Source organism: Panthera onca, chromosome A1, assembly GCF_046562875.1.
Source record: "Panthera onca isolate mPanOnc1 chromosome A1, mPanOnc1 haplotype 2, whole genome shotgun sequence".
NCBI classification, from domain to species: Eukaryota; Metazoa; Chordata; class Mammalia; order Carnivora; family Felidae; genus Panthera; species Panthera onca.
The window spans coordinates 11,264,901-11,292,500 of NC_138339.1; the positions used below are offsets into that span (position 1 = coordinate 11,264,901).

The 27,600-nt window shown below is 42.4% G+C and overlaps 1 protein-coding gene and 1 non-coding gene across 3 annotated transcripts in view; both read right to left on the bottom strand.

Moving 5' to 3' along the window:
* The window catches only part of DNAH5 (dynein axonemal heavy chain 5), a 284,081-nt gene that overhangs the window by 217,192 nt on the left and 39,289 nt on the right, over positions 1-27,600 (bottom strand). The window contains exons 1-3 of one of the 2 annotated variants that reach the window (XM_078444417.2): positions 16,664-16,962; positions 4,452-4,586; positions 986-1,070 (exon numbers count right to left, since the gene is read on the bottom strand). In XM_078444417.2, the coding sequence (XP_078300543.2) occupies positions 986-1,070; positions 4,452-4,586; positions 16,664-16,720 (277 nt within the window). In that variant the 5' untranslated portion in view covers positions 16,721-16,962. Of the gene's footprint in view, positions 1-985; positions 1,071-4,451; positions 4,587-16,663; positions 16,963-27,600 lie in introns of those variants that run through there. The other variant, XM_078444422.2, reaches the window with a different exon arrangement.
* LOC132682592 (U7 small nuclear RNA) lies at positions 22,023-22,085 on the bottom strand. The gene has a single exon (XR_009611764.1). It is a non-coding gene; the product is annotated as a U7 small nuclear RNA (small nuclear RNA).

Consider the following 27,600-nt stretch of genomic DNA (forward strand, 5'->3'; position numbering starts at 1 on the left):
TGTGCTGACAGCTCAGAGCCTGGAGCCTGCTTTGGATTCTGTATCTCCCTCTTTTTCTGCCCCTGCCTCGCTCACACTCTCTCTCTCTCTCTCTCTCTCTCTCTCTCTCTCTCTCTCGCACGCGCTCTCAAAAATAAATAAACACTAAAAAAAAATTTTTTTTAAAGTATAATGGACTTTCTGACCACAAAATATCAGAAGAATAATTCTAGGAAAATCCCAATCACTTAGAGTATGCATGCATAATTTTCCCAGTTTTTAAACAAAAGAGCATAGTCATACTATATGCCAACAGCAATAACTATTTTCCCTTCAAAAAGGTTATAAAAAGATGAATGTAATACTTTAATATAATCATAATATATTTGTTTGTGCCCCTAGCTTGGCTTTAAAATTATATGAATCCACATAAACGTAGAATGGGAGATGCCAGTTGAATCCACACAAAGATTTGCAAATTTTCTTAAGTGAAAATAACTCAACTTGTCATTCCACATTACTCGTTTGAATCATAGTCGGTAGAAAATAAACATAATGTGATATTTAACTAGACAACTCATTATGCTTATTGGCAACAATTCCTCTGTTAAAAATAAATGGTGCCTATATAGAAAAGAAACAGATGCCCATAAAAAGTTCTAGAACATCACTGCATAGAATGAACTGGGATGTAAGGAAAAGAAGTCTCAAAATGTAAACTACTTTATTATTCCTCAATTACCAGCACAGCCTGAAAAGGAAAGCAAAATATCTCAAATGAAGCTAGAACAGCCAGGCTAGACAGCCATCATTATCCGTCCCTTTTCCTTGAGAACAAAATGGCACCTTGGCCTCACCCACCACACCTCACCACTGCCCCTTCGTCCCATCTCCCAGCGTGGATGTAAGGGGCCTGGTCAGCTCTGAGAGTGGCTTTCTGCTTCAAGCCATCCTCAGATGAATCTAGCCACACGTTTCCGGCTTACATCACATCAGATTCGGATACCTGTATCTGCTACCTCCACATCCTGATAGTAGAATATAAGGTGACGAAAACCTCCAGCAACAAAGAGCTGATCTATTCTTTCGATCTGTGAAAAAAGAAAAGGCAAGGTCACAACTTCGTTCTGAATTAGAAACCAGATTTCAGTCAGCATTTACTATCATCTTGCTTCTTCAGATAAAACCGCATCTAATGCAAAGCATACAGAAGGCGTCATGTATTTTTCAACCAATAAAACCATGAGAGAGTAAATGCCTCACCATGATAAAAATGTAGTTCAAAGAAGGAATCCAATCAGTCATCACAATATTTGCTACATACATGTTTGAAAAGATTGTCCTTCCATTTTTGCTAATTTCCTAAAGCGTTGAGCTGTTGGAAGCAGATATAAATATAGTGTTTCGTTTTCACTCAATTGCAGATCAGAAGGGAGAACAAACCTTTCAAAACCTAACCTAACACACTAGAGGTAATTAATATTAAATTGGAGTAATCACTGGAAAATGCCATGAGAACACATATGATCATGGAACATTCCATCCAACGGTAGTCCAGAACTCAGTCCCATCCATGAGGTTCACTACACAACCAGAGGTCTGCCAACCGGCCTACTACCAGTGGAAGCACTTTTTTAAATCTTTTTAAATGTTTATTTATTTATTTTGAGAGAAAGTGTGTGCGTGCAAGCTGGGTAAGGGCTGATAGAGAGGGAGAGAGAGAATCCCAAGCAGGGCATGGAGCCCAACATAGGACTCGAACTCATGAACCGCGAGATCATGACCTGAACCGAAATCCAGAGTCAGATGCTTAACCAACTGAGCCACCCAGGAGCCCCAGAAGCAATTTTCTTAAAGTCACTAGCACTGTTCTAAATTCAAATTGGAGGAAAAAGGATAAAATCTACATGCCCATTAGCATGGCTACTGTAAAAAAAAAAAAAAGAAGAAGAAGAAAAAGATAAACGTAAAGGATGTGGTGAAATTGAAACACTTGTATACCCTTGGTGAGAATGTAAAATGGTGCAGTCCCTATGAAAACAGTATGGGAATTTCTCATAATATTAATATATTCCTCCATGATCCAGAAATTCCACTCCAGGTACATACCCAAAAGAATGGAAAGGAGGGTCGTGCAGAGATATTTGCACACCTCTCCTCACAGCAGCATCATCCACAGTAGTGAAAAGATGGACACCACGCAACTGTTCACTAACAGGTGAACGCATAAACAAAATGTGGCACAGACATATGATATAATATCATTCAGTCTTAAAAAGGGAAATTGTGACACAGGCTACAACACGGGTGAACCTTAAGGACATTTTGCTAAATAAAATAAGCCAGTCACAAAAAGACAAATACTGTAGGATTCCACTTATATAAGGCATCTAAAGTAGTCAAATTCTTAGAGACGGAATGTGGGATGGTGGGTTGCAGGGACTGGGAGAGGCAGGGGGGAGTTGTTGTTTAATGGTATCGATTTTCGGTCTTGCAAGATGAAGAGGTCTCAAGATGGGTTACACAACAGTGTGAATAAACTTCACACTACTGAACTGTTTACTTAAAAACGATTAAGATGATAAACTTTACATTCTACGTTATTACCACAATTTAAAATAAAACATTTGCGGGGTGCCTGGGTGGCTCAGTCGGTTGAGCGTCCGACTTCGGCTCAGGTCAGGATCTCGCAGTTTGTGAGTTCGAGCCCCGCGTCAGGCTCTGTGCTGACAGCTCAGAGCCTGGAGCCTGTTTCAGATTCTGTGTCTCCCTCTCTGCGTCTTCCCCACTCATGCTCTGTCTCTCTCTGCCTCTCAAAAATGAATAAATGTTAAAAAAAATTTTTTTAATAAAATGTTTTCAAACAACAAAATCTAGCCTGAAATTTTAAGTGTGAAAAAAATAAGCCCCCTCCAATTTCCACCATATTATAGATAAAACTATTATATATAAGGGAGAGCAAGTTGCCCTGGTTCCTTCATGACTCTTCTTTGATTGAGAATGCTGTCGGGCTGAGTGGGACGCCCTCGTTAAGGTTAACTTCCAAGCCAAGAATCTGAAGGAGATACTTCCAAAAGGCCAGTACTGAAACTCCTGCCCCTCTACTTTGCTTGGGAGACTGAGCCAGGACGTTTTCTTTCAGCCTCCAGGTTTTGACATTCCTGGTCCTGAATACGACACGACAGTTTGACCTGGGCTTCTTATAGTTCAGAACTTGTACTCATTTATTCCCCTCGCATGATCCCAAATCCAGATGTCTGAATTAGGAAGAGGGGTAGAGTTAAGCATTTCACCTCTCCAAGACCGAATCAGTTAAGTGACTGTCTCATTCTGTGCCTCCATTTTGGAGGAATAGTATTATCTACCTCCTGGCATCATGAAAATTAAATGAGATAACAGATGAAAACCACTTAGATGAGACTGACACCTGGTAAATATTCAACAAATGTTAGCTGGAAGGAAAAGGAGAAGGAGGAGAAGGGCATTTCCTCAATCTCTAATTAACTCAACCTGCAGTTTAGCCATTTTAGTGTTGTCCACCCCTCACTGTTCCACTGACTCCTACTGATCCCACCAGACTGTCATGGCAGGCAGGAACAAAGCCACCGGAGAACTGGAGCCAACTCATACTGGTTCATGACAGCCAATTGATCACAACCCTTTCCAACGAAGCCTTCAGTAGCATCATGCTCATAGTCTGGAATCAGCCATTGTGGCAGTATTAACACCACAGAAATCAACACTCAAAATAGCGCCCCCCCCCCCACCCTCTTGCTCAAAGCTGGTTGTTAAACATTTACAGGTATAGCACTAAAAAGCATTATCAAGAGTGTGCCACCCCCATCAACAGAAAGAATTCTCTCTCCCTCTCTCTCTCCTTTTTTTTATGCTAATAAACCAAAACAAACAAACAAACAAAAACAAAAAAACCTTCAGGAACCATCATAGGGCTCCTGATACGCCTTCCTCAATGCTCATGAAATTATATCCTCCCATATTTTGATCTTCCCTCTGTAATCACACCCCAGATTTTGGAAGGAAATCACGGCAGAAAATGGAAGTCAAGCTCAGGAACAACAGAAACCAGATTCAGCTGCCAAAACTCAATCTCCCAGGTTAGAATAGGATAAATGCAAGACAAGATATATCAGAAGCTGAGAGAAGATTCTATTCTCCGACCTCAAGTTCCAAGATGGCACCCGAACCCAGCTTCACTGGATTCAGAAACAGGCAGACATTGCTGTCAGAACCATGGAACTTAAGTGACGGTTAGAAGTACCCCCATTCAACATGAAGAGCTGGAGAGCCCTAACGCCAATCTGCCACCACCTGTATGGTCAGAATGGAATCCTGTCCATGTTAGAACAGACACCCTCCTCTGCAGCCCAGCACAGATCCTGCCATAGGACAGAGGTCAATAGGTTCTCTGTGCCCTCCGTAATCAAGTCTGGGAACACTCAAATGCATCTCACCTGATTCCCCTCAAGAATGGCATCTTCCACTTCAGTTTTGTCCAGGTCCACGCAGGAAGCTACGATTGCAAATAAGTAGTCGTGTCTGCCATCCAAGCGTGCCCGTTTGGCTTCCTTCTCTTCCTTCAGTCTTTGCTGTAAGAAAGGAACAAAAATGGTATGTGACAACTACTGTTCTCAGATGTATTCATTTTGTAATAACCGCATGAGACTGTTGCTTTTTTCAGGTCGTGAGTACTCACATAACAGACACCTTAATGGTACCAGTTTTCATCTCCCATTTTTAGAAATAATGTTATTCTGTTACGAAAATAAGATGTGCTCATCGTTTTGGAATTGTGTAATACAGATAAGCTAAAAGAAAAAGCATAAAAATCATCTGCCATCCAGAAATTATTACTGCAATTATTTTGTTCTAAACCTTTAGATTTATTTCTATGCATATATAAACATTCAAAAGACACACAAAAAAAGAGATCCCCATTTTTGGAAACATTCCCCAAGCCTTTAAAGTAATATTGTTCCACGTTATCTCCTACCTTTATTGTCTGTCTACAGATTCATATCTGGTCTTGAAATCGATTTCTGAATACTAGTGCTTACCTTTAAACTGATTGTTAATTACAATACTAAGGCACGTGACCAATGTGGGCAGTCTGAAGCATATCCTTCCATATGCACTATGCTCATACAAACGTATGCAAATGTATACACACATCTGTATATTATACTATAAAATTTTCATACATATTCCCTTAATAATACACCACAGACCCTTTTCTACTTTAATACAGGCTATTCCTACCTGTGTGATAGCTGCAAACTATTCAACAATGTGGATGTACCATAATTGATTCAACCATTCTGCCACTGGTGGATATTCAGCTTCTAATTCATTTCTTGAATTAAGTACATTGCCTGAAATGCCAATGAGCAACACTAGGAAGAGAAAAGGTGGCCCCTCCTTTGTTCAACATACAGTTATTTAACCCCAATTATGTTCCTGTGCTATAGAGGCAAATGCTACCCAATGACGTCAAAAAATCTCATAGCCTGTTTGGCAGGATCTGAGCGGAAAGTATAAGTATGACAGGATGATATTATGGTTGCCACCAGGGCATCAGATCAAGGCAGGGACCTTTATGGGTCTTCAGAGAAGTTGCAAAAAGGAGGGTCCCCCACTCCAGCCTGGGGCTGAGGTAGCGATGACAGAGAACATTTTGGGAAGAGGTGGGTTGAACCTAGAGTGGAAGGGCAGTTGGCCACAGTCCCAGAAGGGAGGCATTTCTGCACGTGCAAAGGCCAAGTGGCATAGGAAAGCAGAGCACACTTTGGAAACCACAAGGTAGCCGGGTTGACTGAACTAAAAAGGACTAGAAAGACATACTGGGAAATGAGAAAGCAGTCCGATCATAAAATATCTTGTGGGCCACATTAGGGAGTTTAAGCGTTATCTGAAGTCCATGGAGAATCACTGACGGGTTTCAGATCAGGGGAGATGTTAGCTGTCCATGCTGCAACAAAAAAATCAGTTATTCTCGAATGGATGAAGAAGATGCGGTTTATATATACAATGGAATGGTACTTGGCATTGAGAAAGAATGAAATCATGCCATTTGCAGCAACGTGGATGGAACTGAAGGGTATTATGCTAAGTGAAATAAGTCAGGCAGAGAAAGACAGATACCATATGTTTTCACTCATATGTGGATCTTGAGAGACTTAACAGAAGACCATGGGGGAGGTGAAGGGGAAAAAGAAGTTACAGAGAGGGTGGGAGGCAAACCATAAGAGACTCTTAAATACTGAGAACAAACTGAGGGTTGATGGGGGTGGGGGGAGGGGAAAGTGGGTGATGGGCATTGAAGAGGGCACTTGTTGGGATGAGCACTGGGTGTTGTATGGAAACCAATATGACAATAAATTATATTTTTAAAAATTAGTCATTCTGTCAGCAGTGTGGAATGTGGATCGGAGCGACGCAAGCCTGGAGGCAGGAAAGCCAGTCAAGTGGCTTATGGTGGCATTCCCAGAGCCCAGGATGCACAGACCATTGGGAATGTGGCTCTGGAACTCAAGGGGAAGTTGCACTGTAGATCCAGATGTAGATACGGGTTCTCAGTGCAGCACAATTGATATTACAGGCCAGATCTTTCTTGTTGTAAAGGGTAGTCCTGCACATTGTAGGGTGTTCAGCAGCACCCTTGGTCTCTTCCTTCTGAATGCCAGGAACTCCCTACTACTGAGCTGTAAGAATGAAAAATGTCTCCAGACTGCCAAACATCCTGTGTGTGACAAAATCACTTCCTGCTGAGAATCACTGATACGATAGAGACAGAGACAGTCAAGACGGTATCTTTTGGGGTTACGCAGTGCACAACCTGCACGATTATGTTATCAGTCCTTTCATCCAGTAGGGGGCATGTGCGTACTAGATATTCAGTAAACACTTGTCAAATGAATAAATCGAACTTTAAACCATGAGTGCAAACATGATTTTCTAAGAAAGAAATGGAGAATGAAAAGCAAGAGGTGAAGAGCCTCGGGATGCACCAATATGCCAGGAGCAAGGAGGGAAAGAATAGCCCACGGAGACAAGTGAGGATAGTGGGCAGACAGGCAGAAAGGGAACCAGCAGGCCGCACCACCAATACACCCCAGAGCCAATAGTGCTAACACTATAGTGGAGCGGTGGGGTCAGTTAGGGTTTCCTTAGTAACTAATTGTGTTTACAAAAGGGGCTGTAGCATCCCCCAGCCCCATGGCAAAAGGATCATGCCATTCACCTCTCCTCCTCTTGAAGGTGGCTGGCCCTGTGACCAGTTTTCACCAAAAGATCGTGGGGAGAAGTACGACTGTAAACCTGCCTAAGCTAATCTTTAGGAGAGCTTCAGCTTCTGCCTTTGCCCTTGGAAATGCTCCCTGGGAACCCAGCTACCATGCTGTGACAAGTCCAAGCCACATGGGGAGACCACATGGAAGAAAAACCAAGGCATTCTGGTCAATAGCCCCAGCCAACCCAGCCAACACCCCAGAACCAACTTCCCTCCAGGTGAGTAAGCTATCTCAGACATTCCAACCTAATCAAGCCTACAGAGGATTGCAACCCAGCCCAATGCCACTCAAAGCAGAACCACCCAGTTGAGCCCAATCGCCGATATACTCAAGACAGATAATAAGGGACTGCTGTCTCTGCTATAAGCCATTATGATCTCGTGTGGTCTGTTATGCAGCAGTAGATAACAAGGTAATCCTTGTAGAATAATTTCACTGGTTGGACAGAAAGCAAATGGATGTAGGCTTGAGAAAAAGGGTACTGAGAAAAGAGAAATACAAAGATACTGAATATAAACTATTCTTTCCAGAAACTTGACTATAAAGGAAAGAGGTGTGGTAGTAGTAGATAGAGGGGAATTTATAGTCAAGGAAGAATTTTTTAAGACACACACACACACACACACACACACACACACACAAAACAAACAAACACCTTCAAAAAGAGTGAAGAGGAAAAGGTTGGGGATTTCAGAGGGCTTGAAAGGCCATCTCTGGACCCATGCAATTAACATTTGTTTTCCAGAACCTGAGGTGCCTGCTGGAAAGAATTGGAGGTGGAAGGAGGAGGGATTAGGGATTTTTAAAATTTTTCATATACCTATTTTCTTGCCATTTCTCTCTATAGGAACTAACACAGGTCCTGACACAAAGTATACATTCCATAAACATCAAACAGAAGCAAATTTACATCTCTTTTTAAATGTGGCTACAACAACGATGATGTCCTGTTGTTTAGACTGTTTTCTTCCTGCTTGGCAGGGAGGAATCAAGTGCTTTTCAAAGTGAAGTCTCTGGGTTTGTACTAAATAGCTTCAGCAGCTTGAGGACATGGTGGGCAACCAGGGGAGCGAGAAATCAGGCATCAAAACAACCATCTTGCCGCAAATGCTGGGGAGTGACAAAGAAAGAAAAGAACTAGAAAACCAGGAAAGTCAGGATGTAAAGCCTCTGAAGCCTTCCGAAGAATAGAGAAACTTAAATAAGACTCTGCCATGGCAACACATTCTCTATGACCTGATTTTATGAGACTCCAAAGGGAAAAATATATATATATATTCTAGTGGAGGAAAGGAGTGATTGGTCCCTAAAACAGAACACTAATGATTCTATTTTTACGTAAATATCACGGAGTAAGAAAAATTCCAAAGAAGCATCATGTGTACACAGCGAATTATCAATGTGTTTTTAAAGTCAATGTTTTCCGAGTTGCACGAAAAAGCATGTTAAGCAACGAATGTGTTCTTGCATAAACTGATCGTTCGTTCTATCTTTGCTGAACAATGAGGGAATTGTTTGTGATCTACCACAAGAAGTCAGTAACATCAAACAAACATTTAGTGACCAGACCAGGGCATTGTCGGCCCATAAACTTAAACCCGGAGCTTTCTGGCTGCTAGGAAATGGCAGCAACAAGCAGTCAGGTGACAAGCTGTCTGGAGGTGGCTGTCCTGTTGGCCTTTGAAACATGGAGGGCAACTGGGGAGGGATTAAGATGGCAACAGGCAGACAACGGAATGGCTTTTTTTGGAGTCACATTAAAATTGTTTCCTGTTGCATGAACAAGCACCGAGGGATGGGGGCGGGGGGGGGGGATGGGAGGAGGGGGCTGGGAAACCTATTCAACGTCCACAGAAATCTCGAAAGTAGTGAAACACTTCTGCAACGTGGTGGCAAGCTATGTCGCTGCCATCCTTGGAGAAAAGAGTCACTAATGGGCTAACTCACAAGAAACAAGTGCTGCTTTCAAGGCTGGACAATTCTGCGTGGACAAATGAGCCCTGGTCCCGATCTTAGGTTCCTGTCCCAGCTCTGTCACTTGCATCTGTCAGTCAACCTGCCCAGGCTTCAGTTTCCAGAACTGCAGACTCGAAGTGTTAGACTAGGGATGCCTGGGTGGCTCAGTCGGTTAAGCAGCTGACTTCAGCTCAGGTCATGATGTCACGGTTTGTGAGTTCGAGCCCCGCTCACAGTGCAGAGCCTGCCTCAGGTGCTCTGTCTCCCTCTCTCTCTCTCTGACCCTCCTCCACTCATGCGCTTGCTCTCTCTCTCTCTCTCTCTCTGTCTCTCTCTCAAAAATAAACATTTAAAATAAAAGCATTGGACTAGATGACAGCTAAGCACCGTTACCTTCTCTGCGGTCGGAGCTTCTTGCTGGTTCAAAAGTTAACACAGACGAGAGACTTGAGATTTTAAAATACAAATCCCAACAAAGACCCAATGCACGAGCTTTCACAATAAGCTCTGTGATGTTTTCTCATGATGAGCCTACCCATCCAACTTTTTTTAACACAGTATACCAACTTCTGCCTTTAATTCTATGGTTAAGTGCGAGTCTGCGTGCTTGTTCACGTGAGACCGTGCAACTTCCTTCTGGCTCCGGACTGGTAATCCCTGAGTATGTGAGAGACCTTACTCTCGTCTGAAAAATGAAAATACAAGTCCAAACCTGAAAGGCATTTGTGAAGATTAAAATGGGAGCAGTCTTGAGACAATACCGTCAAGCAGCACTTGAATTAAAATGGCATGATCAAGGCACTGACCCTGGGCATCAAAACTCAGGAGAAGCCAAACTTTTCAATAACATATTTTTTTAATTCTACAAATGTTTATATTCCCTCTACCCTTAGGAAGCCCAGCCCCGTTAGCAGGTTTGTCTCAGACCCGGGTCCACGCCACAGACGCCATGACGGCCAGAAGTGAATGTCAGGTTCAGGAGCCCCTTTGTGCACAGGGACACCCTTTTCCCCAACTCTCTGAAGGTGTCACAGGACACTTTGCTCCGTTCGCCCTGGTGGCATTGCTAGCCGTGGCTCTGAGAGTCATCATTTCCTTACCGTGCTTACGTTTAATTGTCACAAAAGCCTTATGAAGCAGCAGTATTACCTCCACACCAGGAAGTTGAGACTATGGACCATTAACAATTTCCCAAGAGCACACAGCTAACTAAGTAAGCTAAGAGCTGGGCTGCAAGGCCACGACATGGTTGTCCCAGGCAACTAAGAGTTTTGCACCTATTCAAACCGGTATTCCATAAACATGGTCTCTTTACATTCCCACCCAAGAATTATCTAGGGCCCTCTTGGAGGGTGTCCCCATATACATTGCATGAGTTACATAAGGAGCGGTGGGTAGAAACTGGGGTTAACTGGCACCATTTTCTGAGTTACACCAGTGACATTTTAGTACCAGGATGCACTGGTGCCCACTTGGCTTCCAGCTGGCATGCCTTGTGTCCAGCTCTCTCATGACGCTCCTGTGTCTCACCAAAAGGTAACCTGCCATCCTCAACTCCTAAAAGTTCCTAGAAGGTGGCCTCCCTGCTTGGGCAGCCAGGAGGCTGGGCTCCATGCTTTCCCCACCTGTTGCTGCTTCTGCCTGAACAACTTCACTTTCATCTATGTCATCCTCATATGATGCCTTTGCACGGCCAAGTGTATGGGGAAAGGAATGGGTTCTGCAGCCAAAAATGTATTTCTTTGTTTAAAAAAAAAAAGTTTTCCTAGGTGACATGATTAGCCTTGTTGCAGGTCTGAATGTGAGAAAGAGGAAGAGATCTGTCTTAATGAGGGTCTGTTGCATATGTTTGGATGAATATCTTTCTATTTTCTTCATTTGGGTGTTTTGTTCTTTTATGTATACAGATGCATACAGCAATGTATCAAGTGTGTTACAGGAGAGTATAATCTAGATTTACATCCCACTGGAGATATTGGAAATATCGTGAGTCTATGAATTACGGGTGAAACTCCTTATCTTAAATCGCCAAAGTAAATTTGTCTAAGACTGATTCTGCTTTGGCTCTCCATATCAATCTCAAGTCCACACATAATTAAGCATCTGATGAAACATAGTACCAAAGAGGCCAAGGACATGGATTTGATCATCTCAGGCCAGTTGGCTTCACTTTTTACCATCTTCCTCAACCATGGATGAATGAAGGCAAATCCACGAGCAGAAGGAGAAATTACTCAAAGTGTATGCCCAGCTTTCTGAAATGCCTCATTATTGGTAACCTGCCATACGTATAACCTGATCCTTCTTATCTCTTGCAGGTTAAAATAAAATAAAAATCAACTGAGTCTCATCATTCCTGCAAGACGATCAGCTCCACAGAAAGGGAAGTTTTCTATTTTAATTTTTGCAATATCCCTAGGGCCTAGAACAGTACCTGGGACATAGAGAGCCTCAGCTGATACCTAGTGAGTGTATAAAGTCACCAAATTAATCATTTACAAGTCACTTTCAAATAACAAAGGGCTGGAACAAAGTATTCTAGCTCAGTCTGAGTCCATGATCACAGACTCAGAATTCAGTCAATAAGCTCCTGGGTCTTCAATGCTGTTGTGTCTCGAGTATAAACATGGCACAAAATTCTACCACTAGTATGGACTATAGTCCTCTCTCATTTTACAGCAAATATGACTAAGCTCCCTTAGCCTACATCCTACTTAAATGTGTTGAATTACAAAAACTGAGGGAAGCGGTTCTCCTGTTCACTTCCATGTAGAGCCCTCTCTACAAGGTCAACTTCCTTTCCATGTCTTCCAACAAAGAAGAGCCTCCTCCTTTGTCTTCCAGCATTTTCGTTTTACCCCACAGGACCCCCATTCCTCTGAGAGAGGCTACTCTGTGGTGCTTCCTGGAGCACCCAACCCTGCTCTTTAACCGGCTGGGAGACCCACAACCTAGCAACTCCCCACTTTTAACTGTACTTTTCACGTCTTGCCCTTTCTTATCCCCTTTCCCTTTCGTCTCTCCCAGTGAAGCATCACAGATGCAGAGGATGCTCTCCTTCCCACATAAAGAGCACTTCAGCAAAGTGGTTTTCTGGAAGGGAAAGACACTCCACGATGGCTAATCCCACTCACAGCAGGTGCTACAGTGAAGTCCTCCTTTATTCAACAAGAGCTACACTCCCCTCCATTGCAAAGAGACAGCACTTAAACTGAGAAGTTCCCATCAATCTTCTTGTCCTAACAGTAAGCTCTGGAATCTTGTCTATTTTTCACTGGAGTTCTTAGGACCCTCAAATCTCCCCATTTACTGGCTCTCTTGTCTGTCATTCTTTCCAAGCCAATAAAAGATACCCTCTTGACTTTTTACTCCATGTGGGTTTGTCACCCAAATCGATCCAAAACCTGCTATAGGGATGTCCTCATCGCCACAGCCTTCTCTGCCCCAAACATTTCAACCATCCAGACTTACAGTCGGTTTTCTGCACACCAAATTTGGGGATCTGATCGAAGGTCCTTAGTGGACCTTCACATGACTCCATATTCTATCTTCCTTCCCACCCCACAGCGGTTTTTCTCCAAATCAGGAATACCTCTCTTGCAGAATTCCAAGAGTTACCTCTGGCAGCAGGGGTCATATAATTTCACTCCCAAGCTAAAATATATATAATGTCACCATTCACGTTACATAGGGCACAGGGATGAAATTCAAAAATGCCCTTATTCATCACAATAAACTAGAGCACTTAAAGCTGGCTGCTCACTAGAATCATGGGGACTGTCGGGGTGCCTGGATGACTCTATCAGTTAGGTGTCCTACTCTTGGTTTGGGCCCGAGTCATGATCTCATGGTTCATGAGATTGAGTCCCATGTTGTCGGGCTCTACGCTGACAGCATAGACTCTGCTTGGGACTCTCTCCCTCCCTCTCTCTGCCCTTCCCCTACTTGTGTGTGCACATGTTCTCTCCCTGTCTCTCTCTCTCTCTCAAAACAAATAAACATTTTTTTTTAAATCATGGGGAGTTTTAAAATACTGATGCCTGCCCCTTCCCCAACACTCTAACTTATCTTCTCCCAAGGAGGCCTGAGCACTGGTATTTCTCAAGAGTTCCCTTGGCAATTCTAACATGCAGCCCAGCCTCAGAACACTGCCCCAAAGGAAATGATTTTATGGATTGATCATGACTGATTAGTAGGACCAGGTTCTCACTTGAGGCAGGAACTTAACAGAGGAAGTCCAAGGGCATAAATGTGGGATCCTTCCAACCCTAGACCTCTTCTGTCCATCTCGTTACTGGCGTTGTACAAAAACCGATAGTTGTAACTAGGTTTCAGCTCTCAACTCCATGAGGCCCACAAGTGCTGTTGCATGCCTGATCACAGAGCACAGCAGCGCCTGGCACAAAGTAGACATTCAACAGATTATTTGTGGACTGGATGCGTTTTGCACTTGGCCACACTCTCCCAGGGTCTAGCTAGGGCGTGATTATGATGTGGGCATCTGGAGCATTCACTTGCTCAAGCTCAGCAACGCTCACCTGGGTATTAACAAGCAGCACTGGTCCCTTCCTCCCCCGCCAGCTAAATCCTAGAGCCATTCACCTCCCCATCTGCAAGGGAATTGTTTTCATTTTGTCCGCTGTATTGTATATATGAAACGTGTTCACCGGCCAAACATGCCTGGGCCTGATGAACAGAGGACACCGAAACCTGTTTGGCTGTTTTGCCCGAGGATAACGAAACCCACACCCTTTAAGCTTTCAAAAGATATCTGAGAGCAAAGGTTCTTTTCTGTCTCGGTTTCTACCCACGCACTCCCAAGGGAACAACGGCGGCCTCCCAGCAGAGTTTCTCAGGGGGGGAAGGCATAGTGCATCCCCAGAGGAGCCTGCACCCTCCCTTCCCCACAGTCTCTATGCCCTCGAGAATCACTGTTTAGAGAAGCCTAGCCATCTGAAATGCAACGAGCAATGATATTCCCCAGCTTAAGTACATACAGTGAAAACCACGAACAATATATATCCCTGGGGCGAGGAAGAGAACTGTTCTCCGTGTGAAAATCAGCTTTGCAATTAGGTAAATTTAAGTCCTAATTTACTTAAATTAGTAAGTAAATATAGTTCAGTTTAATTTGAGGGACGGAAAGGAAAACAGAATCCCTAAGTCTGGAACTCATGTCTGTTGTATACTTGTAAGTTGGTGCTAAGCAGTGTTCATCCATGACAAAAGCAGAGAGAAGGCAGACACATCTGGGCCACATTTTTGTAAACAAGTGAGTGAATAGACACAGAATTATTTCATGTTTTTTCACTGAAAAGCATTTACGTTCATTAGACAGCAGAAAGGAGGTATGGCTTCACCTTTCTAAACCCGGGAGCTATGGTACTTTTGGTTTTAATTTTAGGTATAAGCCGGATAAAGTCAACTATTATATTACAATAACCTAGTTCAAATACAGCATCATTGTAGTAATAGTTCCAGACCAACGTTATGGACATAGAGAATTATAGTTTTTATGTCACGTAGCTTTGGAATCTTTGCCATTGATTATTTCAGGTCACAAAGTTATAATTTAATAAACCATCATACCAGTGCACTATATAGAAAATGTGTAATTATTTTCACAATACACTGCAACATTATTGAGGTAATTCTCTCTCTTTTTTTAATCTACACCTTTATTTACTTACTTTTCAGTTAGTTTAAATCCTTGGGGGGTACAGCATCACACAGATTCTGCAACCAATGTCTTTAGCAGGAAGGTTGCTTTGGAATTTGACTCAAACCATGACACTGTTCCCATGAGTTACTTTTCCCCAGGTTGCTCTGGTTTTATTCGGTTCACCACCAGGAGTCACTGTGTTGTCCTTTGCTTTGTACACATAAGCACATCTCTTACCTAGATAGAATTCAGCTTCATCTTGAGCATAAACATCTTCAATTTTAAGAAGGGCTATGTGCTCCCTCTGGGGAGACCCCACTTAACAGCCAGCAAAAATGGCTTTGGACCACAGCCTCCAGACATATTTGTTGTTTTAGGAGTCCTGTTCCCAGCAGGCCTCCACAGGTTCCAAGATGGCGGAAAGAGCTTGAGGTAATTCTCTTAATCTCATTCTTCAGAGGGGCAAACAGAACCAGCACCCGAAATACATAAATGAACCCCCCAAAAAGCTTACTCCCAAACGGTAGCTCATGCCAAAGAAGAATATAATTAATTAATCAAGATTTTTAGTCAATTAGTCAAGATTTTTATCATTGATTTTAACATTAAAGACTCAGCAGTAAGGTATTCAGTGAGAAGTTTAATTCATTCACTTTATTAACCAAGCACAAAATTAAGGTGGATCAGCACCAGGCTCCGTGCTAGGAGAAGGCTATCTACAAATGGAGAGCCCATCATCCCTGTCCTCCAGGGACTCACAATCTAGTGAGGGAAGGGGATAGGTAGACAAATGTCATTTCACTGCAGTGATGTGACAAGGGTGCCAGCAGATGCAGAAGCAAAGTGCTGGGAGGGCTTCTCAGAGGAGGCGCTGCTGGCATTTGGTCTTAAAAAATGAGTGTTTACAGGCAAATACGTCCCAGGGCTTGGCTGGAAGATGTTGACCTTGGAACGGATGCATCGGAATTGTGGGGCTGGGGAAGGGAAGGTGACTGGTGGCAGAGTGCTGAGAAATGCAGAGACAGCATCCCTGCCGTTTTGTGGTGAAACAGCAGGTTGCAAGGCTAGACAGAATCATCTGGGTTGCTGGGGATGCATAACAGATAGTGATCCAGCCCTGAGGAAGCACGGGTTAATGCGGAGAATGGGGTCCTAGAGCAACCACCATTTTCTTCTGACATTAATTGGCAGCGGAAGAGGTTCCAAATCCCTCTCTGCATTTGCATAATAAAAAACTGCTGAGCTGAGCCCTATGCCAGGGAAGCTCATTCTTCAATGTGACTCCAAAGGCACATCCTTGTGTGACCTCATTTCCAGGCCTATAGAACCGGGGATTGATTCCAAAGAGCAGAGAAAACTTGCACCCCAGAATCTGCCTTAATTCTCTCCCATCACCAACACAAGCATCCAGGGCTGAAAGAATGCAAAGTCACCAAAGCACCCTGAATGTGCTTTTTCCCCCTCAGACAAGCATTGTCCCCCCCCCCCCCAAAAATGCAGGCATGTATGTCTACAGGTAGTTATAGTTCAGGCAGCAACGTGCAGAAAAGCCAAAAGATACGGTCCCCTTCCCTCCCCTTTTTTTTGTATTTGAAATATCAACGCGTAACATTATGAACGACCCCAAATTAGTAAGCAAACATGTTGCTCACAAATTCATCACGATATAACTTTGACATGTTTTTAGGTATTTTGCCACATGGTGTGAATGATGATAATCCAAGACCCACGTGCAAGTTTACGGACAACAGCCCCTTACCGTTAGAATGCGGGTGACGCTCTGCTTCCAGAGCTGTCTCCTACCGATCCGAAACATCACAGCAGTCTGGTCAGCAAGTGGCAAGAGGTCTTCCTAAATGATCCTGTAACTCCTGGAGGCCTGCCCCTCATCCAACAGGCTTTCAAGTGAACCCTGCTCTGGAGGACCAGAACTTCACCTTCACATGTCCACTCTGCATGCATTACTCACCATATGCACAGGATAAAAATTAAAAGTGCACCTGTACTATTCAAGTTTTCCTTCTAGAGTCTCCCCCCTCGGCCTCTCCTCTGCTCCGAAGCCTGTGTTGTTAGGGCAATACCGTTTACATCCCTTCAGTGCACTGTGTCCCTCACTTGTGTTTATCAACCAAAGCATTTGAACTGCTCGGTTGCGTCACTTCTGATGTTCGTTGAATTCCATACACTGCCCAACAGTACGCTTGGAGTCAACAGAAGTATTTGAGTGATTTCCTTGAACAGTGAGAAACTTTAAACCACATCAAAATAGAAAGCAGAGAAAGCCACTCTGAATGAATTGCTCAAGTCAAGAAATTCAGTATTACTTGGACTGAACAACTTTATGTGCACGATTAACTGCCAGCATTGTGACTAACTGTGACTAATTGTCAGATGGGCTGATTGTGCCCCAAAGGAGCCGTTTCCTCCCATAAAGGGAAGCCTATTTCATATGCAAATGGAAAATGATGTCCATAAATTACTTTTGCTCACCCAGTTGTACATACAAATAAACCAACGTAATTTTTCTATGTGACTAAATATCTTGATCATCCTTACTGTAAAGACATGAATGGGAAACCATGGCCAACGTGATTTGAGAGATCCAATTTCTCTCATCAAGACGAATAGAGAGCAGGACATTTAAGGTAGGTCATTGTTGGGGCGCCTGCATGGCTCAGTCAGTTAAGCGTCCGACTTTGGCTCAGATCATGATCTCACAGCTTGTGAGTTCAAGCCCCACATCGGGCTCTGTGCTGACAGCTCAGAGCCTGGAGCCTGCTTCAGATTCCGTGTCTCCCTCTCTCTCTGCTCCTCCCCCACTCATGCTCTGTCTCTCTCTTTCTCCTTCAAAACTAAATTAAAAACAAAAAACAAAGGTAGGTCATTGTTAAATCCAGGATTTGCTCCTTGGAGTTCAAGTCTCGGGAACTCAAATCCCAAGGATAATCAGGAAATATTCTACTAACTAACCTTACAAGACTGACTGGAAAACCAAGATGCTAATTTGGTTTGAAACACCAGGTGCTGGGGCACCTGGGTGGCTCAGTCGGTTAAGTGTCCGACATCCAACATGGGCTCAGGGCCTGATCTCACGGTTCATGGGTTCAAGCCCCTCGTCGGGCTCTGTGCTGACAGCTCAGAGCCCGGAGCCTGCTTCCAATTGTGTGTCTCCCTCTCTCTCTGCTCCTTCCCCCCACTCATGAAAAAAAAAAAAAAAAAGAAAAAAGAAAAAAAAGAAACACCTACTGCTGATTTGGATGCTAATTTGGTATCTGAACTTGGAAGTCTGACCTGCTACGAGGGTGTGGCCTCCACATGTAGGGTTAATACAAGAGAGAACACTTAGACCTGAATCTTATTTGGTAAGCAAAGAACTGGAGCATAGAAAGTTAGACTTTGTTTATGGAACATTTTTTAAATCAACCTCTGGGTATCGGTGAGCGGCTGTTTCCTGTTCTAATTGTGAATGAAGAAGGTGTCTAGACTAGAAGTCATTCTCCTCTGTGCGGGGTTGAAAGGTCACCAGCAAATAGCAGTGTTTTCTCATCCTCTTTGTTCAGCCTCTTAGTGTCAGTCCCAAGAACCTTCCATCAACGCATGACCTCTGGACAGAGGTTACGCTTCATTATATGTGTGCTTATCTTTCATTAGTTACATTCGATGGCGCTTCCCTAATGGTGTGTCAGGCACTATCTTTGTGCCAGCAGCCCATTTACAACATTATCTCTTGGGAAGAGTTACTTTCTGGAAAAATTCCCGCAGATGGCTGATGGTATTCATTTTGTGTTTGGCAGGCATAACCATGGCTCTCTCGAGGCTCCGCGGTTAAACTGCAAAGTCTTCCAACCCCTGTCGCTGAAATCAACCCCCTTTGGGCAAGGCAGAGGCAGGTGTCTTCAGGGATCCCCTCAAACGAAGGAAGCTAACCGAGAATTGTCGTTAGCAGCACAACCAAGGCGAAGCGCAAGCCTGAATCTACATCTGACCATCTGCCCCTCACTGTCGGCCTGAAATAAAATTGATTTCTGGTTGCTGGAGAGGAGTTATCAATCATTACTTGGAGGGAGTCTCAGGAGGGTTTTCATATGAGTAGTTTTCACCAGGCGACAGTGGGCAAGACTCCTCCTACAGGAACAGTTATGCCAGGGACACCCCAGCCCTGTCTGTGTGGACAGCGCACTCTTCCAGCCTACGAGTACTGGCCATAAACAAATCTTACATCAGACTTAATGAGAAAACAAGGGTGGACAATGGACCTCATGGAGGGAAAGGACTTCATCCAGAAATCCAAGTACCTTCAGGCAAGGTTTGAAGTTCTACTTCCATTCATTCACTCATTCACTCATTCACTCATTCATTCATTCATTCATTCATTCATTCATTCAACAAATGTCTGTGAGTGTCTTTTTATGGGGCCGGGCAACTGTGCTACATACGAAGCATACAGCAGCTAATTAAAAAACACACTTAATCAAACAGTAAAAACTGAACCGTGATATGCGTAATTATTTTATGGAACACTCAAAGAGAAAGATAAAATGCTGCCAAGTAAACCTGAACACCACCTCAATGTTAGGATGCATTCTGGATCCACAGATGTTAAAATGTGAAAACTGTATATCTCAGGATCGGTGACAAGCCGTCATTCCTGGCTTCGTTGGGGGAAGATATTAAATAAACCACATAGTAATAAATACATAATTATAAATAGGATACCATTACAAATTGTGAAACTTGCCCTTAAGAAAGAAAATAAGGTGCAAGCTTCACCTGGATCTGTATTCTGAATAATTACCATGTCAGGCTTACATTGCTGAACTCTCCATCCCTGAATTATAGAGACTCACCTACCTTGGGCCTTGCAGCCCTATGTGTGCAACCTATGCCACGTGGCAGTATAGAAAAGTACAACCACTGAGGTCAGACAGACCTGGACTTAAATCCCAGCTCTGTTCTCTTGTAGCAAGAGGACATCAGAGGGAGCTTTTGTTTCCTAAATTGTACACTAGAAATAAATCCACCTGCCTAAGAAACAGGTGATGATTTAAATGTATGTAAAACTCCTGGATCCTCATAGGCACGTAAGAAATGAAAAACGTGACTGTATTTTTTCTTTGCAAAAATGTTATCACTACAGTTAGTGGCAACAGCAAGGTAGGGGGCAAATTCTCAAGGGATTTAGCCGACCCCCACAAACTCCAGCCTAGAGCTATTTGGAAATTTTGGTCTTGATTTCTATGTCCCAAAAAGTATTGGATCCAAGTTTTATCAGTTACCATCTACACATTTATCATAGATTTCCGTCTCTAAGAAACGCGTTCCTGAGGCCAGCAGGATCAAATGCATTTATCAGTTTAATGACCTCCTAAACAATGATACAGTGGGCAGCATATAAAAATGGCAAACAAGTTCAGTGGGATGAGAAAGTACCATATTTCATCAACTGTGAGTTGCATCTTTTTTGAGCTTTTTATTGTATTGAAATTAGGTGTATCTGATAGGCACCCTTATGACTGCTGTTGCTCGGCAACCATCGTGACATGGTTGTCATTATCAGAGTTTATGCAGACTCAGTAGTCACTCCAGGTGGCATGACAAGGCCATAGCTGCACCCGATGTTAGTTAACAAACCACTGAAGACGCATTTGAAGAAGAAAGATGCGTCCTGGTTGTTTTCTGAAAATCTTCCACTGACACCTTCTGGGAAGATCAGGAAAACACCAGCGTCACAACTTACAGAATGAATGGCAGTGGATGGAAAGAATCCCAGAAGGGTCACACCCTGACATGAAGAAGCTTTAGAAATTTCTTAGCCAATTCATTGCACTTACATTTGTATGGATACACCAGGGTGACAGGTGATTTTTTTAATCTATGGTCAAGGAAGTCTCAACAAACTTTTTTCAATTAAATTAAAATTCTGGAAAAGCAATGTATCCGATCATGGTGCCTCAATGCATCGTGATCCCATGCTTCGTGGGTTCAAGCCCCGTGTCGGGCTCTGTGCTGACAGCCCAGAGCCTGAAGCCTGCTTCGGATTCTGTGTCTCCCTCTCTCTATGCCCCTCCCGTGCTTGCACTCTGTCTCCCTCTCCCAAAAATAAATAGATATTTTTTAAAAATTTTTTTAAAAAGGAAACAAACGAGCTAAATAAAAAGAGGCAAATCCTCTTCTCCCAGCCTCCATTTTGCTACCCCTAAGCTATTTTTTTTTTTAGAAATCCTGGTTGACGAAGGAATGGGGAAAAACACACAGATGGAATTTGACCGTCCGTGATGGAGGAAAGAAAACCCAGGGGTCAAAGATAGGTTCCATTTTGTCAAGCTTGGGTAAAGTGAAGAACCATAATAATTCAAACAGGAACAGGGGGATCTGGAGAAAGTATATTTTGGAGACTAGGTGACTGAAGAAATGTAAGCAAAGCTTTCATTCTTTACTTTTCCTATGGGTCTTTTCATCTTGAAAACACGACATCTGTGCCTGCAAGGCCAAAACAGTACTTGTATTCTTGATTCCATCATCATTTAAAAAATCATAACAGAAGAACAAACTCATAATAAAAAGGAACTAAAAATATATTCATTCAACAATCATTTGAGCTGCCTCCCCTCAAAAAGCAGTTATCTTAAAAGCTCCAGGTGAAGTGATATGGGTTGTTGCTTTTGCCCCCATTTCCACGGGTTGAAATTGTGCAGCAAAAGCTGAAAAAAGATGCATGCATTTTCTGAAAGTCTCCTCTGCCTGAGTTCAAAGAAGAGGAAGGAGGAAAGGCAGGAAAAATCCCAGAGGAGGATACAGAAAGCTGATGCATTTCGAGGAGAGCATACACTAAACGGAACATCCACGTTCTGCAGGCGGAGGCCAGAGAAGGAGGGAGGCTCTGTGCTAAATGCGCCTTCCAGATGTTGTTCCTTATAGTGCCTCTCAAGTGCAAGTGTAAGACCTGGGAACTTTTGGCACCAGGAGAGGGGCATGCCAAAGGAAAGAGAATCTCAGGAACATTCTTCCACCTTTTCTCGTCTTTTCCTTGATGACACTTCCACTTATGTCCAGAGAAGTAATGTTGCCCTGGCTCTGGGGAGCCACACTTCTTTTTTTTTTTTTTGGGGGGGGGGGGGGGGGGTCCTTCGGGTAAGGACCGGAAAGCCTACTAGACAAATCCTAAAAGAGCTATAACACTAGAGAAGCCACACTTCTGATCCTGACGCCCACGTACTGGTTGGTTGGACGACACTGATAAACCACCAGCCGCGCTGGTCACCTCTTCCCTCGTGAACAACACGAGGTAGGTGGCCAGATGATCTTGCAGGCATCACCCGGCTCTAAACAAAATGCGTGGCCTAAGTGAGTGATCTCTGCTGCTTGGACCCTAAATATACATCATGCTTAAAGTTACAGACATGTTATCTTAGTAGGAATTCGACACACGCAATCTTATAACATAGCATACAAAACACTGGAAAAATTTTGATATCATTGGCATCATCTGAAATGATGCTGATCACTATAACATTGCAGTGCTAGGACACCTTTAATAATACTGTTTTCCCCATAGGCATTTTTTTTTCCATTCTAGATGCTGATGGCTTGAACAAATGATGCTCCGTGGACCATGATACCTGCTCCTTGTGTATAATGCTGCAGTATTTTACAAGATTCTTCTCCCAAGCATAACCCAAAGCTCAGGAACTCTGAATAGAAATGTAGAATTCAAGTTTTAAATGCATTTCATAGAGTTCCTTCTAGTATGTCCTCCTAGCGTTTGGCTTTGGGGTCAGCTGCTTATTAGCATGGTTATATTTTCACATTGAGCCTTCCCAGACCATATTGTCTCACTTAGTTACCCCAGTCACTCCTTGTTTAGGACCAAAATTTCAGCACCATATCACATACAACGGAGAAAAATAATGCTTCTTTAATCAGAGCCTATTTACAGTGATAATCACAGCTTGGGGATGATCCTATGCCTTAATTACTTGTTCTTTCAGAAATGCAAGGTCCGAGAACATAGAAGGCCAGTATCAATTAGAGGCCGGAAGAGAACCCTTACTAATGTGATAATTTTTGCTTTGTGAAAGCAGTAAATGCAAATATTTACTTTTATGTTACCTTTGAGTTGCTGTTGTTCTGCATGGGCATCCTAGGCACCAGGGCATGATCATTTTTCCAAATATAAAACAACAAAAACTCCAGCTTATAGTCCTTCTTTTGTTTTGGTTCTGATTTAGTTTACCAGGTATTTATTTAGGAGAAAACTCTATTTCGTTACATCAGTCACTACCCATACCAAGACCCGGTCTCTGGGATTGAAGATGTTTAGGAACAACAGATAATATGGAGATATCCCTAAGCTCACATCCACCTGTTCCTGCTGACTCCCACCAACAGACACGCACAATTCTGCAGGAACCCATGACTCCAGCTGCAGAAATGAGGGTCAGGTGCCCAGGTCTCACTGGGCGATCATTTTGAAGGCATCTGTTATTATCATAGTTGTGCTTATTTTTGTTGAACGAAGGAAAAAGGTAGAGAGTTAGGTTCACCAGCAAACATAAGAAACCTCACTTAATATTGCATTTATTTCCTCTTTGCTTTTCTCTCGTGCCAAAATATTGTAACGTGGTAACCTCAAAATCTTGCTCCCTTCCTGTGGAGAAATATTTAAAGAGAAAAGCAAAACAAATGCCATTCAGTGTAAAATTGAGTACTGTTATTAGAAATTATTAGTTGATTCACTCAAGAGGCATCTTCTAAAGGTGATGAAAAATAATTCCAGCCCAGGGTCTCGAACATCCTCCTATTGGAAGCATATTAATTAGCTGCCATGGTATAGGAACTTCCCAACTTAAGATAGCTCAACTTTGGAAACCCCTGCTTGCTATGATTTTTATCATAAACATAAACCCATGAACATAATCGAGACATATTTATAAATATGCTAACCAATGGTTAACACTCACAACCACGCCAAGGAGTCTGTCAGTAAAATAAGATGCGCTCACTTGTAAAACAGAAAAACTTTTGACTCCAAGAATATGATCAGATACAGAAAATCCATGCATCTGAAACCAAGCAGTAATTTCTGGAAAGACTGTCTTGCCCCTCTTTGAAATGCTTAAGGATAAACTTGAGGAGACAGCAACTGAAGATTTTCCAGCCAGAGCCAGGAATGATTTGGTCACCTCAGAAAGAGAGTTATTGGCAGATCAGAGTTCAAGGGAAAGTTCAGACACTTTGCTTTTGGTGACCCTGAACCGCCATTACAAACTCCCAGACACCAGGCATGGATCTGTCCTGTCACAGCTATATTTCTTCAATGAATGAAGACAGTCCCATTTATAAACTCATCCACGAGCTTATTAGGTCTTTAGACCCCAAACTACCCACAGTTACAAATGAGTTACTCTGCTACCAACAGAGCAAAACGTATATCACCAAGGAAAACAGAAATAACCCAATGTATTTACCTGTTGCTGTTTTCTATATTTCACCTTTCTTAAAGACCGTAATACAATTTGTAATAAATGTCATTACTACCTATACATTTCACAAGGCAAATTTCAAACACTGGTGTTTCTTTCCACAGCAAAAATGCTAAAATATGATTTCAGAGAGCAAATGCAAGGTCTATTATCGCATACGTAAAGAATAAATTTGTTTTTACTGTTAACAAAACTAAATTATATAAACACTATGCAGACCAAATGTGCTTTTGAAGCTTAAGAATGAGTTCCAATGCTTACTTCTTACCAAAACCAGCACAGCAACTTTCCTGACAGCAGAGATAAAAGGACCCAATTAATATTAACATAGACACACATTTCCTATCATAAGTACATTTAACAATGCTTTATAATGCAACATCTAGTTCCTGCTTCCCAAAGAACTGCCAGCTTCCTGGTTTTCTATTACTAATTCTTCCACAGAAAACAGTCAACACTGGGCCTTGTATTCAAAGGTAACCCCCCAGGTAGTTTCAAATATCCAAATGAAATGGTACAGTTAATTACATAAATCAACTTTCATTGAGTGAAGTGAATTCAATTATCACGGGGCTATAAATATACCAGGTGCAAAAAACATAAAGGCCAGAATAAGGCAAGGTTTTTGAAAATGTAGCCCATTCATGGTGATTTAGTCTTTGACATGAAATTAATCTGAACGATTACTTTATTTCAATTGTTTTAACTTTCAAATATTACATCATCAAAAATGCAGAAGGTTCCTGTTCCGATAGGAAGCAAAGGTAACAAAGAAAGACCCTAAGGACCAAACCTGGTGGTATAACTCCTTTCCCATGTGGTAAGGAAATTAATTCTGTATTTTAGATGTGATTCAAGAAGAAGTGTTACATATTTTAAGAAACTGTTTTTAGTATGGCTCATTAATCCCACCAAAGTCAACCACCACTATATTTATTGAGCTCCTCTGATATGCCCAGCACACTGTTATTCAAATAAAAGATAGGAAGGGCCTCTTGGGTGCCTCAGTCAGTGACCAACTCTTGATTTCAGTTCAGGTCATGATCTCACAATTTGTGAGATCGAGCCCCACCTCAGGCTCTGTACTGACTGCTGACGGCATGAAGCCTGCTTGGGATTTCCTCTCTCCCCTCCCCCTCTCTCTCTCTCTCTGCTCCTCCCTGGTTCATGCTCTCTCTCTCTTTCAAAAATAAATAAATAAACTTAAAAAAAAAAAAAAGAAAGAAAGGTAGGAGCAATAGTACACCAAAAACTAAAGGGAAAAATCAAAAAGCTAAATAAAGTCTGTACTATTTCTTTTCCTTTCATAACTGAAGAAAATAAGGGGGAAATATGTTCCTGAGGTAAGTGTCCTGAAAGTGAGTTAGAGCAGGCCAGGAAAAAATACTTCCTTTCTGCTTTTTCACTTCCTTCTTTCCCCTTTCCCAAAGCAAATGGTGAACATTTGAATCTGCTCCAATGGAAAATTCTAGAAGAGCAGTGTCTCCCTGTTCCCCATGACCCCCTCCCCCAGCACTGTATTGCTGCCACTTCCGGAGCGAGCGAGGGGGGTGGCCACTCCACCTTCTAAGCCTAGGTCTCCCTTGCTCTCTGGAAACCTCCCCATGAGCTTGTCTCCCTCCTTCCTTATAGGAAAGCCTAAACGGAAAGTATCTCCCAACCAAATCTCGCACATTCTCCTTCACATCATGGCCAGTTCCCTTGCCATTCAGAAGATCATTTTGAAACCAATTAGGACGGAACCATCAACCCTAAGGCTAAGGCAGACTGAGGGAGCAGACTGCGTGGTGAGATTCCCTGCCAAACAATGGAAGAAAGAAAACACGAGGTGACCAATTGCTTATTACATAATAATAACAAAATGGGGGGAAACAAAAGTTGAAGGTGTTAATTCATTGAGTAATATAGAGCAGTAGGAGAAAATCTATTGCTTTTCTAATCCAGGAAATGCACAAAGCTGAAAACCACAGTCTCCGAAGAGAAAATCTTAAGGCAATTACCACTAAGAGAACGACAGTTGAAGGCAATTTTTCTCCAAACTGTTATCCCCATTTGGGAATTACATTTCTTTCTCTCTCTCTCTTTTTATAGAAAATTAATGAAATGGAAAACATTTTTAAATTACAAAAGTCTGTTCTGTAGAAAGGTTTCCAAACGGTAAGCATTCGATTTAGAGTTCATTTTTCCCTAATTAGTTCTATCCAACACTTGTACAGATTAAATCTTGTTAACCTCAGTTCAAAACTCTTATTTAAGTATTAAAATTTTATTCTAATATATAGGGAAAAGCGAGACCTACATATATATTCTAATATATAGGGGAAGATGGTTCCTTGTCAATAGTGTGCAACAACGAAGAAACAGCCTCAGGCCGCTTCAAACACCCCCGAGTGCCAGGCCGTCACCCCTCAACCACTCATGCCAATGGGGATACAGGTTGGTCTCGAAATGTACCTTCAAAGTCTGTCTGAAACACACTCCCCTCCTTCTGTACAGGCTATAGTTCCACGCATGTGTCAAGAATCTGTTCCTATATCCCTTCCTCAATGGAATTCTTCTGGGGTCTCAGGAGTCCCTTCTCTGAAATTCTATTGCTCATTCCTTGAATCTAATCATTTTCATCCTGAATAATAATTTCATTTTAGAAATATAATTTGTACTAGAATTTTTAAAAAAAAAACAACAGCTTTGACTAACATGATTAGCACAGCATCTGACACACAATAGGTGCTCATTAAATATAGATCAAGAGATCATTTTTAAATCACTTCTACTCTCATAACCAAAGTGACATTTATTTTTAAGTAATACCTCTATTTTTTAATCTTCTTGGAGGTATCCTTTTCCATGCCATTGTTGCTGTTGTTGTTGTTTTTATTTTTTAATTTGTTGATATAGATAGTGATAGGGGTGTCTGGGGTGTGCAGTACAAGGAATCGTTGATGGGTGTAAAAGCCAAATTCCGACCCCTCCTATCAGTGTCACTTTGGTCTGCTCCATTAGTTGAATGGAGGACATACGCTTGCTTGTTCTGTATTTCCATTTTCCTCTATTAGCCTAGACTGAAGCATGAGGTTGACACGTTGATCAACTTTCACATTTTTTTCTTGCATTGAAATATACAAGCCAGAGCTCTTTTTCATTATCATTTTACTGAGTGATTATCAAATGGGATAGAATTGCAAACCGGAATTCTGTGAACTGAATTCTTCAT